Genomic DNA, 18402 nt, shown 5'->3' with positions numbered 1-18402 from the left:
GCTGTATGATAAATATGCGTCTGGCATTATTAGTCAAGCAAACAGCTTGAAATTCGGTTTAAAAATTTGTTAATTATAGTAATTTTTAATCAATGATAGACTTCATTGGACGAGTGCAGTAAATATGCTGTAAACGCTTAAATGACGTCATGTCGCGTCGTTCCTCTGACTCTCCCGCGCATTTCACATCTCGCGAGAACAGCAGCGCTGCGTTGTGACGTCATGTGCGTTAACCCTCGTGGAAGCACGTCGACGGAGAAAAGAAGGGAGCCGAACGCTAATAAGTCAGTCTTGTTACTTTTTCTCCAGTTTTTAAATATTACCGTCGTATAAAATACATATTTGAGTCTTTATTTAGGGATAAGATCGTCTCGGTGCGCGAGAAGCATTTTGCCGCGTTTCGTGCTGACTTAGCTTAGCTCGCTAGTTAGCTTAGCTTGTTAGCTGCTAACAAAGACGCAGAAGTTGTCAACACATCGCTAAGTAGAGATTACGTGTGAGTGTCAAAGTGTTGGCATTGTGTGAAAATGAGTAAATTACACATGTTGAGAGAGTTGGTGGACCAGCGACTAACTGCTGCCGCCGAAGAAATATTTGTAGTGTTGGAAAGAACGATAGCAGAATACGAGGCGGAACTTTCTAGAATAAAGGAGGAGAATAATCAACTACTGGACGCTGTCTTCAAGAAACATCAAGTTGTGCTGCACAGAACAGGTTTGTTGACTTCTTACTCTCACATCTTTACTAACTTTATGACATTTGGAATATAAAGCGTGCTCACAATGACAGACAACAAAGTGTCGGTTTGCAACTTGCAAAGTTACATTTATTTATTTTTTAAAAACATCAACGACTAGCTTTTTTACCATTAGTGGTTTAACAGAACACACACACACACACATATATATATATATATCCATCCATTCATCTTCCGCTTACCTGAGGTCGGGTCGCAGGGGCAGCAGCCTAAGCAGGGAAGCCCAGTCCAGTCCATAGTGGATCTAACATAATAGTGAGGGTCCAGTCCATAGTGGATCTAACATAATAGTGAGAGTCCAGTCCATAGTGGATCCAACATAATAGTGAGAGTCCAGTCCATAGTGGATCCAACATAATAGTGTGAGAGTCCAGTCCATAGTGGATCCAACATAATAGTTTGAGAGTTCAGTCCATAGTGGATCTAACATAATAGTGTGAGAGTCCAGTCCATAGTGGATCAAACATAATAGTGAGAGTCCAGTCCATAGTGGGGCCAGCAGAGATGTCCCCAACCGATGCACAGGCAAGCGGTCCACTCCGGGCCCCGACTCTGGACAGCCAGCACTTCAGCCATGGTCTCTCTAAGACCCATGTAGTTTAGTTTATAAGGATCCCCATTAGTCTACACTGCAGCGGAGACTCTTTGTCCTGGGGTCCAGGCAAAACAACATCAAACACTATCACAAAACAAAATATTACAATGCAGTACAACATGATCAAATAATAAATTGTTGGTATACAAAAATAGCAACAACAAAGAACCCAAAAAAAAGTAATTTGAGTTTACATAATAATGTTCATACCAAAGATAAAAAGAGCAATATAAAATATATAAATGTATGTGTGTGTGTGTGTGTGTGTGTGTGTGTATATATATATATATATGTATGCATATAATATATATATATATATGTGTATATGTATGTATATAATACATATATATATGTATATATTTATAGTATATAATACATATATATGTATATATTATATATATATGTATATATAATATATATATATATGTATGTATATAATATATATATGTATGTTTGTATATAATATATATATATGTATGTATATAATATATATATGTATGTATTTATATAATATATATATCTATGTATTTATATAATATATATATATACATATGTATGTATATAATATATATATACATGTATGTATATAATATATATGTATGTATATTATATATCAGTCAATCAATCAATGTTTACTTATATAGTCCTAAATCACTAGTGTCTCAAAGGGCTACACAAACCACTACGACATCCTCGGTAGGCCCACATAAGGGCAAGGAAAACTCACACCCAGTGGGACGTTGGTGACAATGATGACTATGAGAACCTTGGAGAGGAGGAAAGCAATGGATGTCGAGCTGGTCTAACATGATACTGTGAAAGTTCAATCCATAATGGATCCAACACAGTCGCAAGAGTCCAGTCCAAAGCGGATCCAACACAGCAGCGAGAGTCCCGTTCACAGCGGAGCCAGCAGGAAAACATCCCAAGCGGAGGCGGATCAGCAGCGCAGAGATGTCCCCAGCCGATACACAGGCGAGCAGTACATGGCCACCGGATCGGACCGGACCCCCTCCACAAGGGAGAGTGGGACATAGAAGAAAAAGAAAAGAAACGGCAGATCAACTGGTCTAAAAAGGGAGTCTATTTAAAGGCTAGAGTATACAAATGAGGTTTAAGGTGAGACTTAAATGCTTCTACTGAGGTGGCATCTCAAACTTTTACCGGGAGGGCATTCCAGAGTACTGGAGCCCGAAATGAAAACGCTCTATAGCCCGCAGACTTTTTTTGGGCTTTGGGGAATCACTAATAAGCCGGAGTCCTTTGAACGCAGATTTCTTGCCGGGACATATGGTACAATACAATCGGCAAGATAGGATGGAGCTAGACCGTGTAGTATTTTATACGTAAGTAGTAAAACCTTAAAGTCTCATCTTAAGTGCACAGGAAGCCAGTGCAGGTGAGCCAGTACAGGTATATATGTATGTATATATGTATATAAAGGTATATACAGTATAAGTATATATGTATGTATATATGTATATAAAGGTATATACAGTACAGGTATATATGTATGTATATATGTATATAAAGGTATATACAGTACAGGCGTAATATGATCAAACTTTTTTGTTCTTGTCAAAAGTCTAGCAGCCGCATTTTGTACCAACTGTAATCTTTTAATGCTAGACATGGGGAGACCCGAAAATAATACGTTACAGTAGTCGAGGCGAGACGTAACAAACGCATGGATAATGATCTCAGCGTCTTTAGTGGACAGAATGGAGCGAATTTTAGCGATATTACGGAGATGAAAGAAGGCCGTTTTAGTAACGCTTTTAATGTGTGCCTCAAAGGAGAGAGTTGGGTCGAAGATAATACCCAGATTCTTTACCGAGTCGCCTTGTTTAATTGTTTGGTTGTCAAATGTTAGAGTTGTATTATTAAATAGAGGTCGGTGTCTAGCAGGACCGATAACCAATATTTCCGTTTTTTTGGCGTTGAGTTGCAAAAAGTTAGCGGACATCCATTGTTTAATTTCATTAAGACACGCCTCCAGCTGACTACAGTCCGGCGTGTTGGTCATCTTTAGGGCAATGTAGAGTTGGGTGTCATCAGCATAACAGTGAAAGCTAACACCGTATTTGCGTATGATGTCACCTAGCGGCAGCATGTAGATGCTGAAGAGTGCAGGGCCAAGGACCGAACCCTGGGGAACTCCACACGTTACCTTAACGTAGTCCGAGGTCACATTGTTATGGGAGACGCACTGCATCCTATCAGTAAGATAAGAGTTAAACCACGACAGAGCTAAGTCTGACATACCAATTCGTGTTTTGATACGTTCTAATAAAATATTATGATCGACAGTATCGAAAGCAGCGCTAAGATCGAGGAGCAGCAACATAGATGACGCATCAGAATCCATCGTTAGCAATAGATCATTAGTCAATATATATGTATGTACATACATATCATATATGTATGTATATAATATATATATATATATGTGTGTGTGTGTATATATATGTATGTGTGTATTATATATATATATATATATATATATATATATATATATATGTGTATGTATATACATATGTGTATAATATGTGTGTATATATATTTATATATATGTGTATATACATATATGTATAATATGTATATATATGTGTACATATATGTATATACATTTATATGTATATATGTATATACATATATGTATATGTATGTATATACATATATATGTATTTATATACATATATATGTATATATATATGTGTATATATGTATATACATATATGTTTATACTTATGTATATACATATACGTATATATATGTTTATACATGTGTGTATATATAAGTATGTACATATATATGTATATATACATATATATGTATATATGTGTGTGTGTGTAAGTATATATATATGTATACATATATATATGTATGTATACATAAATATGTATATATACACATATATATATATATATGTGTATATATACATATATGTATATATATGTATATATACACATATATATGTACATATACATGTATATATGCATATGTGTATATATATGTGTGTGTGTGAATATATATATATATGTACATATATATGTATATATACATATATGTAAATGCATTTATATATATGTGTATACATATATCTATATATGTGTGTGTATGTATACATGTATATGTAAATATATATTTGTATATATACATACATATATTTATATATATACATTTATTTTTGAATATATACATATATATTTGTATATGTACTTATAAATGTGTATATATACGTATATATATGTATAAATACGTATATATATGTGTATATATATATATATATATTTATATAAAAATATGTATATATATATATATATTTATATATATTTATATGAAAATATGTATATATATATATATATTTATATAAAAATATGTATATATATACATATGTATATATACATACATGTGTATATATAGATATATGTGTATATGTACATATAAATCTGTATATATATGTGTATATATACACGTATATAAATATATGTATAAATACGTATATATATATGTATATATATATATTTATATAAAAATCTGTATATATATACATATGTATATATAGATATATGTGTATATGTACATATAAATCTGTGTATATATACGTGTGTATATATATATACACGTATATAAATATATGTATAAATACGTGTATATATATATGTATATATATATATATATATATATATAAAAATATGTATATATATATATATATGTATATATATATATATATATATATATATATAAAAATATGTATATATATACATATGTATATATGCTCATATGTCTATATATAGATATGTGTATATACACATATATATGTATATATACATATATAAGGATATATACATTTATATGGATATATATATATATATATCCATAAATATATACATGTACATATATACATATGTATGTATGTATACATATACACGTATATACACTCTTACTAATATGCGCCACACAGTGAACCCATTCCAAACAAGAATGTCAAACACATTTTGGGAGAACATCCGCACTATAAGACAACATAAACACAACAGTATAAATACCCATAATCCAATGCATCCCTGACTCTTCCTGGCTACATTATACAAACGCTAGCACCAACCCCCGATCTTAACGTCATCGGACTCAGCGAAACCTGGCTTAAACCAGATGACTTTTTTGCGCTAAATGAGGCATCTCCTCCTAACTATACGCATGCGCATATACAACAAAAACTTTAACCTTAGTCCTAACATAATAAATATAACCCCAGGGCCCTATTTGGACTTTATCAATGAATTCTCAGAGTTCGTTGCTGATCTAGTGACGCACGACGATAGTATAATTATAATGGGGGACTTTAATATCCATACGAATACCCCATCGGACCCACCTTGCGAAGCGCTCCAGACTATAATTGATAGCTGTGGTCTCACACAAATAATAAATGAACCCACGCATCGCAACGGTAATACGATAGACCCAGTGCTTGTCAGGGGTATCACCGTTTCCAAAGTTATAATACTCTTGTATACTAAAGTAATGTCCGATCATTACTTTATAAAATTCGAGGTTCAGACTCATGTTCGGCAAGTTAAAAATAATAACTGCTATAGCAGCCGCAACATTAATACGGCCACAACGACAACTCTTGCTGACCTACTACCCTCGGTAATGGCACCATTCCCAAAGTATGTGGGCTCTGTTGATAACCTCACTAACAACTTTAACGACGCCCTGCGCGAAACCATAGAAAGTATAGCACAGCTGAAGTTAAAAAAGGCTCCAAAAAGGTGTACCCCATAGTTTACAGAAGAAACTAGAGCTCAGAAATTATTATGTAGAAAGCTGGAACGCAAATGGTGCACGACTAAACTTGAGGTGCACCATCAAGCATGGAATGATAGTTTAATAACTTATAAACACATGCTTACCTTAGCTAACGCTACATATTACTCAAACCTTATCCGCCTTAATAAAAACGATCCTAAATTTTAGTTTAGTACGGTAGCATCGCTAACCCAACCAGAGACTCCTTCCAGTAGCTCCACCCACTCAGCAGATGACTTTATGAAATTCTTTAATAAGAAAATTGAAGTCATTAGAAAGTAGATTAAAGACAATGCGTCCCAGCTACAACTGGGTTCTATTAACACAGATACGACTGTATATACGGCGAATACTGCCCTCCAAAATAGTTTCTCTCGTTTTGATGAAATAACATTAGAATAATTGTTACGTGTAAATGGAATAAAACAAACAACATGTTTACTTGACCCACTTCCTGGGAAACAATTCACATTGTAGGAATTTTTAAGAATTTATTTGTAAATTATGGTGGAAAATAAGTATTAGGTCAACCATTCAAAGCTCTCACTGATGGAAGGAGGTTTTGGCTCAAAATCTCACGATACATGGCCCCATTCATTCTTTCTTTAACACGGATCAATCGTCCTGTCCCCTTAGCAGAAAAAACAGCCCCAAAGCATGATGTTTCCACCCCCATGCTTCACAGTAGGTATGGTGTTCTTGGGATGCAACTCAGTGTTTTTCTTCCTCCAAACACGACGAGTTGAGTTTATACCAAAAAGTTCTATTTTGGTTTCATCTGACCACATGACATTCTCCCAATCCTCTGCTGTATCATCCATGTATCCACTGTTGTTACCCAAAGTATATTAAGTGGGATTTTTCAGAAAAACAAATATATACGGTAACACTAAAGCAACCTGTCTCTGTGATCACTATAGGTGTATAAATAATAATTTAGTGTTAAATAAAATCAGTCCCTTGGACACAAAACTGAAAATAATACAGCTGTCCAAAAAGTGCACTTCTGCTGCTCTTGGAACATGCTAACTACACACACACTATGACACTAAGAACACCACAGTCATCAATCAAGAATTCTTCCCCCCTCACATGAGAGCGAAGCCTGGCAATAATTGCATATTGCTTGTTCTGCCCTCACTATACGTGTTGAACTTATACAGCTTGGCAGACAGCTAACAAACAATCCACAGCAGATTAATCCATTTAGGCTCTTTATTGTCGTCGAGCTTGCTTAGTCTTTTCCTATCTTTACTTTTGTCTTGCACTGGACTGTTATTTTTTTTAAACTGACATACATACAATGACAAATGTATAAGCTATGTGATTCAATCAACATACTGAAATGTAATACACAATATGTAAATATTAGCTTCACACAAATATACAGCATTATCAAACAAATACTTCTGAGTGTTGAAACTATTTCGATGGTGGAAATATAAGACTGGCAGCCATTTTAAGTCCTCAAAACATCCATTGAAACAGTGCACAAGAATCGTTTTTCAATAAACATCTTAGTATCAAACTTAACCACTTTCCACCTTAATATTGAGTTACATAAACAAGTTAAAGGCCTACTGAAATGAGATTTTCTCATTTAAACGGGGATACAGGTCCATTCTATGTGTCATACTTGATCATTTCGCGATATTGCCATATTTTTGCTGAAAGGATTTAGTAGAGAACATCCACGATAAAGTTCGGAACTTTCTGTGTTAAGAGAAAAACCCTGCCTCTCCTGGAAGTCGCTGACGATGACGTCACAAGTGTGGGGGCTCCTCAAATATTCACGTTGATTTTAATGGGAGCCTCCAACAAAAAGAGCTTTTCAGACCGAGAAAACGACAATTTCCCCATTAATTTGAGCGAGGATGAAAGATTCGTGTTTGAGGATATTGATAGCGACAGACTAAAAAAAAACAAAAAAAACGCGATTGTATTGGGACGGATTCCGATGTTTTTAGACACATTTACTAGGATAATTCTGGGAAATCCCTTATCTTTCTATTGTGTTGCTCGTGTTTTAGTGAGTTAAACAGTACCTGATAGTCGGAAGGGTGTGTCCACGGGTGTCTTGACGTGCAGTGTCTCAGGGGAGTCGACGGCAGCTATGGACGGCACAAGCTCAGCTTTTATCCGGTAAGAACGGACTTTTTAACCACAATTTTCTCACCGAAACCTGCTGGTTGACATTTGGTAGGAATCCATGTTCGCTTGACCGCGCTCTGATCCATAGGAAAGTTTCACCTCCAGGAATTTTAAACAAGGAATCACCGTGTGTTTGTGTGGCTAAAAGCTAAAGCTTCCCAACTCCATCTTTCTACTGTGACTTCTCCAATATTAATTGAACAAATTGAAAAAGATTCAGCAACACAGATGTCCAAAATACTGTATAATTACGACTTTTAGCTGTGTGTGTGTGCGCAGCGCTCATACTTCCTAAAAACCTGTGACGTCTTGCGTACACGTCATCATTACACGATGTTTCGAAGACGAAACTCCCGGGAAATTTGAAATTGCAATTTAGTAAACTAAAAAGGCATTATTGGCATGTGTTGCAATGTTAATATTTCATCATTGATATATAAACTATCAGCCTGCGTGGTGGCTAGTAGTGGCTTTCAGTAGGCCTTTAACAATATTAAATAATCACATGTATGTACAAAATAACAAACACGACACTACACAGTGTTGTCACTATGACAGGTGTAACCGCGCTCCAGCGGCAGTGTTCATTAATTGTCTTTACTGTAGTATAAAAAATGCAGAGGGCCTTAAAACGCCACAATTCTCAGTCACCATATTTAAGTACCCAAAATAAAGACTCGACATAAATATAACTTCAATCGGACCAGAAACATTGGAGGAAACAGGATTAAAACCCGATGCTAACCGCCCATAGAAAATACATGGGTACGGCTAGTAGCTACTATTAGCAAACAAATTCACTTACCAACTCGGCTTAATATCTCAACATCGACACACTCTTTCGTCGCAACTCTGCCCTGATGGTCGGCACCTATAAGTTTACAGTTAGTTGTAAAATGTTGGACAGTTGTTTTTACGATATGCAGGCAAACGACAACTTTAAAACATACCGGCTTCAGATGTCCCCATGCAGGCCTAGCCGAGTAGGCAAGAATGATCTCTGGGATCACTATCGCCCTCTACCACAGTGCGTCTTCGCAGCCGTTTTATGATTGCCCAGCACAAGAAATAGGTTACACACATACAGTTGTTGACAAAATACAATGTACATTATATACCTCAGCTAACTTAACTATGGAAACGTACAATATGATTCATATAGCAATACGGTTTCACTGCACAGCAGTTAGCCGAGTCATTGCGCAATCCACGGGGAGGCTCAAGTGGCTATGACTCACCGCAAGTATTTGAACGGCAAATGTGAAAATTCAGCGATTTTGAATAAAAATAATCTAAAACTGGTGAAGTTAAATGGAAAATAACTTAATAGTATAATCACTGGATACATACAATAATCAAATTTTTTTTTTTTTTCTTTTTACATTTTTTTTCTTTTCATGATGGCACGTGAGGCCCCGCCTTACCTGCCTCCCGTGACTGCACGTCACTGGTATATATATATATATATATATATATATATATATATATATATATATATATATATATATATATATATATATATATATATATAATATGTGTGTGTGTGTATATATGAATGTATGTGTGTGTGTATATATGTATGTGTGTGTGTATGTATATATGTGTGTGTGTATGTATGTATATATGTGTGTGTGTGTGTATGTATGTATATATGTGTGTGTGTGTGCATCAATCTATTAACGTCGACAATTATTTTATCGCGCATTTGCGTATGTTGTTTACATGCTTTTATTTTGTCAGCGCCTATTGCTGGCTCCTGCGGAAAAGGAAAGAGAACGCGGAAAAAAACTAAACAAGAAGGGTAACGCAACAGAACTTTTACAAAGTCATTTTCATAATAAAGTACTTCCAGGCGGCGGATTAGACAGAAGCAAAGTGGTTTGTAGCCACTGCCAAGCTGAATTTTCTTATCACAGGAGTACTTCCGGTCTAAAATATCACCTTCACGCGAAGCATACTGTTGATGCGAGCACACCATTCAACAAAGCGGAAAGTGGAGCCTGGCTACTACGTTAAATGCAGCGTGCGGGAGAAGTAGAGATAAAGGAGAGCAAGAGAAGCTAACAAATGCCATAGCGAAGGGGATAGTTCCAGACTGTAGGCCCATTAGTGTTGTGGAAGACGCCTGCCTGAGAAACATTGTGCGAATCGCAACAAGTGACATCGCGTATGAGCCGCCATCGAGACGCACCATCGCACGAAGACTACACCAGTTGTATGAAAAGGAGAGGACTGTAAAAGTGACAACTTTACAACGTGCAGCTGTAGTTGATCTCAGTGGGGACTACTGGACATCAATCTGTAAGCAGAATTACCTCGGAGATACAGTGCATTATATTGATGAAAAGTGCATTCACATGCTCCGTCTATCATGATAACAGGAGACGCACTTCACTGAAGTTATACAGTGTTAAAAGTGTGTTTGCGCAGAAAATGTTAGGGCACTTTAATTCATAGGGAAGTACTTCTAAAATTAATAGCCGTCAGGCTCTAAGAATGAACAAACTGCACCGAGTTGAGTGAGATTCTCTGAAAGAACACCATTACTAACATGGACTTTACATTCTAGTCCCCTGTAAAGGAAATCCCAGCAGTGAAGTGTTTTGTGCTTCACCCTTTCTTTTCTTTCTCCCTGATTAAAGAACATGTTTCTGCTGTTACCTCAGAAATGGCCTGTTCGGATGTTATGATTGTGGCTCAGAGAATTGTATGTAGATTATATTGATTTTACATAACAAACAGGATAACTTAAAAACCCTGGCAGTGGCAATAAGATTGAATGTTTGTTTTTACAATTTTTGAGTTGATTTTCATAAAATATGCTATTTAACAAGTACTGATTTAAATTGTGTTTGCACAACAAATGTTTTGGCGCTTTTGTTCATATGGGAGAATATTCCAATAAAGGTGCACTACACACTACTTTGGAATTCATTATTGGGCTTTGCGTATACAATGCAGTTAATCGTGATTAATCGGAGAAATAGTGTGATTAACTTTGATTGAAATTTGTAATCGTTGCCCACCCCTGATAGATAGATATATATATATATATATATATATATATATATATATATATATATATATATATATATATATATATATATAGTGTATATATATAGTATAATATATATATATATATATATATATATATATATATATATATTAGGGGTCTAACGGTACACAAAAATGTTGGTTCGGTACGATTCCAACCCTTGATGCTGAGTGCCAAGCAGGGAGGTAACGGGTCCCGTTTTTATAGTCGGCTGGGGTTTGAACTCAAAACCTACTGATCTCAGGACGGAATTTCTAACCACTGAGTAGGTATTTTAAGCTAGGTTTGTGTATATTTTCAATGTACGTTTAGGGTTAAAAAGGGGTTAAAAACAGTTCATTTTCGGTACAGTAGGAAAACAACAAAATATACATTTTTTGGTTATTTATTGACAGAATTTGCAAAATCTTTCACCAAAAAAAATATTTTTCTTAGTGGAATATTTGATGTGAAGTAATGGGAAACTTGGATAGGTTAATAATTCATAATAACATTGATTTTGATTCAATATTATGTTTTGAGCAATGACAGTTTGAAATAAAATTTAAAAAAGCTTTGTTTTATTAGTCAACATTGCAACTTTTTCTAAATTACATTTAGCCTTTAAGCTTTTTTATTTCACTTTTGTTTGTTTTTGTTTATTTTACTATTATTTTTAGAATGTGCCGTGGGCCTTTTAAAACATAAGCTGTGGGCCGCAAATGGCCTCCGGGGCACACTTTTGACACACCTGATATAGATAATAAAAAATAAAATCTGATAAATCTATGGGTAAAAAGCAGAGCCTGGCGACGCATGCGCGTTTATCATAATTCTCTCCCTCTCTCTGTCTCTATCGCTAATTGTAATGTCACCATCATAAAGTGTAGTGTCACCATCATAAAGTGTAGGGTCACTATCAGTGTGGAGTCATACCAAAGACTATAAACATGGGAGCAATTACCTCCCTGCTTGGCACTCAGCATCAAGGGTTAGAATTGGGGGTTGAATCACCAAAAATGATTCCCGGGCGCAGCCACACCTGCTGCTCACTGCTCCCCTCCCCTCCCAGAGGTTGATCAAGGGTGATGGGTCAAATGTAGAGAATAATTTCGCCACACCTTGAATGTGTGTGACAATCATTGCTACTTTAACTTTAGTGTCACTATCATAACGTGTAATGTCCCTATCATAAAGTTTAGTGCCACTGTCACAAAAGTGTAGTGTTACTGTCATAAAGTTTAATGTTACTATCATAAAGTGTAGTGTCACTATCATAAAGTGTAATGTGACCATCAAAAATTAGTGTCACCATCATAAAGTTTAGTGTCACTATCAAAGTTTAATGTCTCTATCATAAAGTGTAGTGTCACTAACATAAAGTGTAGTATTATTATCATAAAGTATAGTGTCACTATCATAAAGTGTAATGTCATTATCATAAAGTATAGTGTCACTATCATAAAGTGTAATGTCATTATCATAAAGTGTAATGTCACTATCATAAAGTGTAATGTCACTATCATAAAGTGTAGTGTCACTATCATAAAGTGTAATGTCACCATCAAAAATTAGTGTCACCATCATAAAGTTTAGTGTCACTATCAAATTTTAATGTCTGTATCATAAAGTGCACTGTCACTATCATAAACTTTAGTGTCACCATCACAAAAGTGTAGTGTCACTATCACAAAGTGTAATGTCATTATCATAAAGTGTAATGTCATTATCATAAAGTGTAATGTCACTCTCATAAAGTGTAATGTCACTATCATAAAGTGTAGTGCCACTGTCACAAAAGTTTAGTGTCACTATCGTAAAGTTTAGTGTCACTATCATACAGTTTAATGTCACTATCACAGTGTAGTGTCACTATCACAGTGTAGTGTCACTATCACAAAGTGTAATTTCACCATCATAAAGTTTAGTGTCACCATCATTAAGTTTAGTGTCACTATCACAAAAGTGTAACGTGTAGTGTCACTATCATTAAGTGTAGTTTCACTATCATAAAGTGTAGTGTCACTATCACGAAGTGTAATTTCACCATCATAAAGTTTAGTGTCACCATCATTAAGTTTAGTGTCACTATCACAAAAGTGTAGTGTCACTATCACAAAGTTTAATGTCACTATCATAACGTGTAGTGTCACCATCATAAAGTTTAGTGTCACTATCACAAAAGTGTAGTGTCACTATCACAAAGTTTAATGTCACTATCATCACGTGTAGTGTCACTCATTAAGTGTAGTTTCACTATCATGAAGTGTAGTGTCACTATATCACCAAACTGTGCCCAAGACCCAACCTCTGGGCTGATAATTTTTGCTTGTCCTGAAGAATTTGGAGGTAATCCTCGTTTTTCATTGTCCCATTTAAAGCACCAGTTCCATTGGCAGCAAAACCGGCCCACAGCATAATACTACCACCACCATGCTTGACGGTGGGCCTGGTCTTCCTGGGATTAAAAGCCTCATTTTTTTCTCCTCCAAACATATTGTTGGGTATTGTGGACTTAATGCTGTGCTCAGTGCGCCCTGGCCTTTTCCCCTGCCGACCACTGAGGAACCTGTTTTTATTTGTAATTCATGGTGTGTACTTCTGCCCCATCGCCTTTTGTTGTTTTTTATAATTCTACCTTGCCTCCCGTCTCTGCATCCTGGGGTCACCTTCTTGATCGGTTCTTAACAAAAACTGGCCCAGAGCATAATACTACCACCACCATGCTTGACGGTAGATATGGTGTTCCTGGTCCAAACATATTGCTGGGTATTGTGGCCAAACAGTTCCGTTTTTGTTTCATCTGACATCACATGGACAAAGATCAGACCTTCCGAAAGAAAGTTCTGTGGACAGAATTATGTTCCTTACAAGTGTATGTAAACTTTTGATGGCGACTGTATGTTGGTGCCGGACAATGTCTCATGTGACTGAGCAAAACTGGCCTTCTCTAAAGCATGCGTTTGTCTTCTCGTGTCCCGCAGACGTCGCTGATGAACATCTTGTCCACCTGCGGGAGGAAGAACCACCACCCTTGTGCATAAAAGAGGAAGAAGAGGTACCACAGCCCCCGAACATTAAAGAGGAAGTGGAGGAACACGGCATCAGTCAGGAGGGAGAGCATATTGAAGGACGGGCGGAGTCCCTAGCGACTGGTGTCCCTTTGAAGGGTGAAGATGACGAGGTCAAAGGTGAAAGTGAGGAGAAGAGAGAGGCGGAGCCTCCAACTCAACACATGACAACAGAAGCTGATGGAGACCACTGTGGAGGATCACAAGCAGACAAGATCTCAGCTCCACCATCAGATAGTGAGGACACCACGCCACACTCTTCTAAAACTGATGGTGAGGACACGTCTTACTCTCCTGACACTGATGATGAAGACTCTACAGACGACAAGACATGGGACCCGGACAGCCCTCCCTGGAAATGTCCTCACTGTGACAAAAGTTTTGGCCTCAAAACGTCCCTAAACAGACACATGAAAAATCACACCCAAGAGAAACCGTTCCCGTGCTTGGCGTGCAGTCAAGTATTCAGCCTAAAAGCAGACCTGATAAAACATGCGAAAATTCACACTCAAGAGAAACCTTCTTCTTGTTCATTGTGCGGCGTACTTTTCACACGGAGCGAAAGCTTGAAAAGACACATGAGAAGGCATCCTGGAGTGAAACTATTTTTCTGTTCTGTGTGTGGGGCGGGCTTTTCTAAAAAAGACAGTTTGAACAAGCACATGACAACACACACTGGGGAAAAACCTTTTTCCTGCGCAACCTGCGGCATGTGTTTTACAAGGAAGGACAGTTTGAAAGATCACACAAGGAAACACACCGGGGAAAAACCTTTTGCCTGCTCAACCTGTGGCTTATACTTTTCCCGGAGGATCCAAATGATAGAGCACACCAGACTGCACACCGGTGAAAAACCTTTTTCCTGCGCAACCTGCGGCATGCGTTTTACAAGGAAGGATAGTTTGAAAGATCACACAAGGAAACACACTGGGGAAAAACCTTTTTCCTGCTCTACCTGCGGCTTATGTTTTACCAGAAGGCACCACTTGAAATTGCACACCAGAACGCACACCGGAGAAAAGCCTTTTTCCTGTTCTGTGTGTGATACCAATTTCAGTCGAAGGGATTGTTTGGAAAACCACATGAGAACGCACACCGGAGAAAAATCGTTCTCCTGTACAACGTGTGGTTTGAGTTTTACAAAGAAGAGTAGTTTGAAATATCACACGAGAATACACACTGGGGGGAAAGTGCTGAGTTGCAGTGTGTGCGACGAAACATTCTATCACCAGAACCAACTCCACAATCACCAGTGTGCTGGCAGTAAAATAGAAAAGCGCACCGCGGACCTCCACCAGGATCCGGATGCTGATCAGGACCAACACCGAAATGTGATCACTTGTTCCTTGACCAATTTCTGACATGTCCTGGCACTGATATTCAAGCAGACTTGAGTTTTATTTTGTTATAACTCAAACTGCCTACCTTACAGTCAAAGTTCCTTTTAGTTACTTTTCACTTTAATAGCAAACTTGAAAATATGTAAAATAGTCCTGCACCTGGCAGCTGCGGTCAATCCTCCGGCAATCGGCACACCTGAAGTTGATCAGAGGTTCTGCCTTCAAAAGCCTGCACAACCTGCTTTTCCGGGTCAGAACGTAGTCTTCTGTTCAAGTACACTACCCCTTCGTTCCCAAATTTCCAGCTGTGCGCCTCGTCTCAGCCCGCCTTTCCTCTGCTTCCCTGACTGCCTCTTGGATCTCGACCTTCCGCTTGGACACGGACCTTCTTCGGCTCGCCATACTTCCTGTCTGCTCACGGGCCTCCGAGCTATGCCTTGTCCCTCCTGATCTTCCGCCTCTTGCTCAACACTATTGGTAACACTCAACAGCTAATCTCCACACACATATATATATATATATATATATATATATATATATAAATACCTGTCCTGGTCATGAAGTTAAAGTGCATCCAGCAGTGGAGGCTCCTCTATGGGGTCTTGGGGCACTAGGAGGTTAACCCCTTTACTACTGTTACCCCAGGTGGGCCTTGGCAAAGGCCTAGTACCTGATTGCCCCCTAGCCAGTGATACAGTGAAGACCTCAATGGTGGAGCAGGCGAAAGACGGTAGATGTATGAACCACCATACAACCCTGTGGAGCGTCACGACGGCTGGGGTGGCGGATGAAATCCGCAGCAGAAAAGGGTCCCCAGTCGCCTTAGACTCCATGCCACTGGACCCTGACCTGGATTTGTCAGGGATCGTGTGGTGACCGTGTGCACACCAGTCTCCCCACGTCAAACAAAGTCCCGCTCAGGCATCCTCCATAAAGGGATACCCGCCTACCAGGAGGACCGTCATACTCACTTCAACTGACCACCGATGATGGTATATAATACATCATAAAGTTAAATACAATGCCCCCTTGTGGTCTGTGCTGTCTACTCCCCCCTTCACCCACACCCCTGTGCACAATACTTTTTTATGATAGACATTTTTGTTTGTACTAGCAATTTTAAACCAGTGCTGTATCCTTTCCATGTGACCTTGTAGAATAAGATCTGTTTCTTCATAAATAATGCTCTGAATCTTTGAGACGGTCAACAAAAAATCAAGTCTATTTTTTAATTGGTCAATTGGTTCACTTGTCTCTGATTGGCAATCTGGGCACCCCCGTTCCAAGTTGCCAGTTAGGCTCCTTTTTATGCCAGCCCTGCCCTTCTGTCAGTGCTTTATCATTGCTTGCCCTTGCTTCGTGATCGTTGTTTCGCTTGCGCCTGTATTGGCAGGTTTCCCGTGCACTCCCCAACTGCACCGTTTCTACCTTGCTTTCGACGTAGAGTAAAGTGAACCACTGAACGTAACAATAAGAATGTACAGTATTTACCTTGGAGACTGGCTTTCTACGGTTTCTCCCTCCAGCATCTTCTTTGTCATACATACAGTTATGATCAAAATTATTCAACCCCCACACAATTTTGGTGTTTTAGCAAGTTAGACATTTATTCCATATTTTGTTTATAGTCATATCAAATAAAGATGTGTCAAATAGAAAAATGCAACTTAAATTGTAACACTGCATTTTACAGATTAGCAAAAAAGGACATTTTTCTTAATATCTCATTGACAAAACGATTGAACCCCCTAGTTCCATGCGTCTTTAGTACTTAGTAGAACACCCTTTGGCAGTAATGACATCCTTCAAAGGTGATACATAAGCGGACACAAGCTTCTTGCAAGCATCTACAGGTCTGGCGACTGTGAAGGCCACTCCAGAGTCTTCCAGCCCGTCTTCTGCAACCACTCTGATGTTGATTTGGAGGTATGCTTGGAATCCTTGTCCTGTTGGAAGGTCCAACGTCTCCCAAGCCTCAGCTTCCTCACTGACTTCATGACATTTGCAGCTAATATATCCTGCTAGGAAATACAATTCATAATGCCTTGAACGCGATGGAGATTCCCGGTACCTGAGGCAGAGAAACAGCCCCAGAGCATGATTGACCCCCCACCATGCTTAACAGTAGGCAAGGTGTTCTTCTCTTTGTAAGTTTCATTTTTTCTCCTCCAGACATAACGTTGATTCATAGGCCTAAAGAGTTCCACTTTGGTCTCATCACTCCATAGAACAGTTTCCCAAAACTTTTGGGGTTTGTCCAGATGATTTTTGGCATACTGGAGTCTATTTTTCTTGTGCCTGGTAGTCAGAAGTGGGGTGCGCCTGGGAGTTCTTGCATGGAAGCCTTCATCTCGTAGTGCGCGCCTTATTGTCTGGGACGAAACCTGCGTTCCCCCCTCTGCAATGTCCTGTTGTAGTTCCTCAGCTGGTACTTGGGCGTTTTTCACCACTGTATGCTTCAAATACCGGACAGCAGTTGCACACAGCATCCTCTTTCTACCACGCCCAGGTAGTGTTTCCACTGTGCCTTTAGCTTTAAACTTGCGAATGATGCTCCCAACTGTGTCTCTTGGAATGTGTAATGTCTTTGCTATTTTTTAGATCCATATCCTCTCTTTTGAAGAAAAATTACTTCC

The 18402-nt window shown here is 38.0% G+C and overlaps 1 protein-coding gene across 1 annotated transcript; it reads left to right on the top strand.

The window, feature by feature from the left end:
* The first annotated feature begins 224 nt into the window (after window positions 1-224).
* On the top strand, window positions 225-16788 carry LOC133544987 (zinc finger protein OZF-like). Its single transcript, XM_061890261.1, has 2 exons — window positions 225-714; window positions 14340-16788. The coding sequence occupies exons 1-2, from the start codon at window positions 528-530 to the stop codon at window positions 15785-15787; spliced, it is 1635 nt and encodes a 544-aa protein (XP_061746245.1). The 5' UTR covers window positions 225-527; the 3' UTR covers window positions 15788-16788.
* Window positions 16789-18402: the final 1614 nt, after the last annotated feature.

The sequence above is a fragment of the Nerophis ophidion genome, linkage group LG28 (genome assembly GCF_033978795.1).
Source record: "Nerophis ophidion isolate RoL-2023_Sa linkage group LG28, RoL_Noph_v1.0, whole genome shotgun sequence".
In the NCBI taxonomy this organism is placed as follows: domain Eukaryota; kingdom Metazoa; phylum Chordata; class Actinopteri; order Syngnathiformes; family Syngnathidae; genus Nerophis; species Nerophis ophidion.
This window is presented reverse-complemented; position numbering and strand designations above follow the sequence as displayed.

Coding starts and splice junctions, on each gene's coding strand:
- LOC133544987 (XM_061890261.1), top strand. CDS start 528: ATGAGTAAATTACACATGTTGAGAGAGTTGGTGGACCAGCGACTAACT. Junction 715..14,339: donor AGTTGTGCTGCACAGAACAG/GTTTGTTGACTT, acceptor CGTGTCCCGCAG/ACGTCGCTGATGAACATCTT.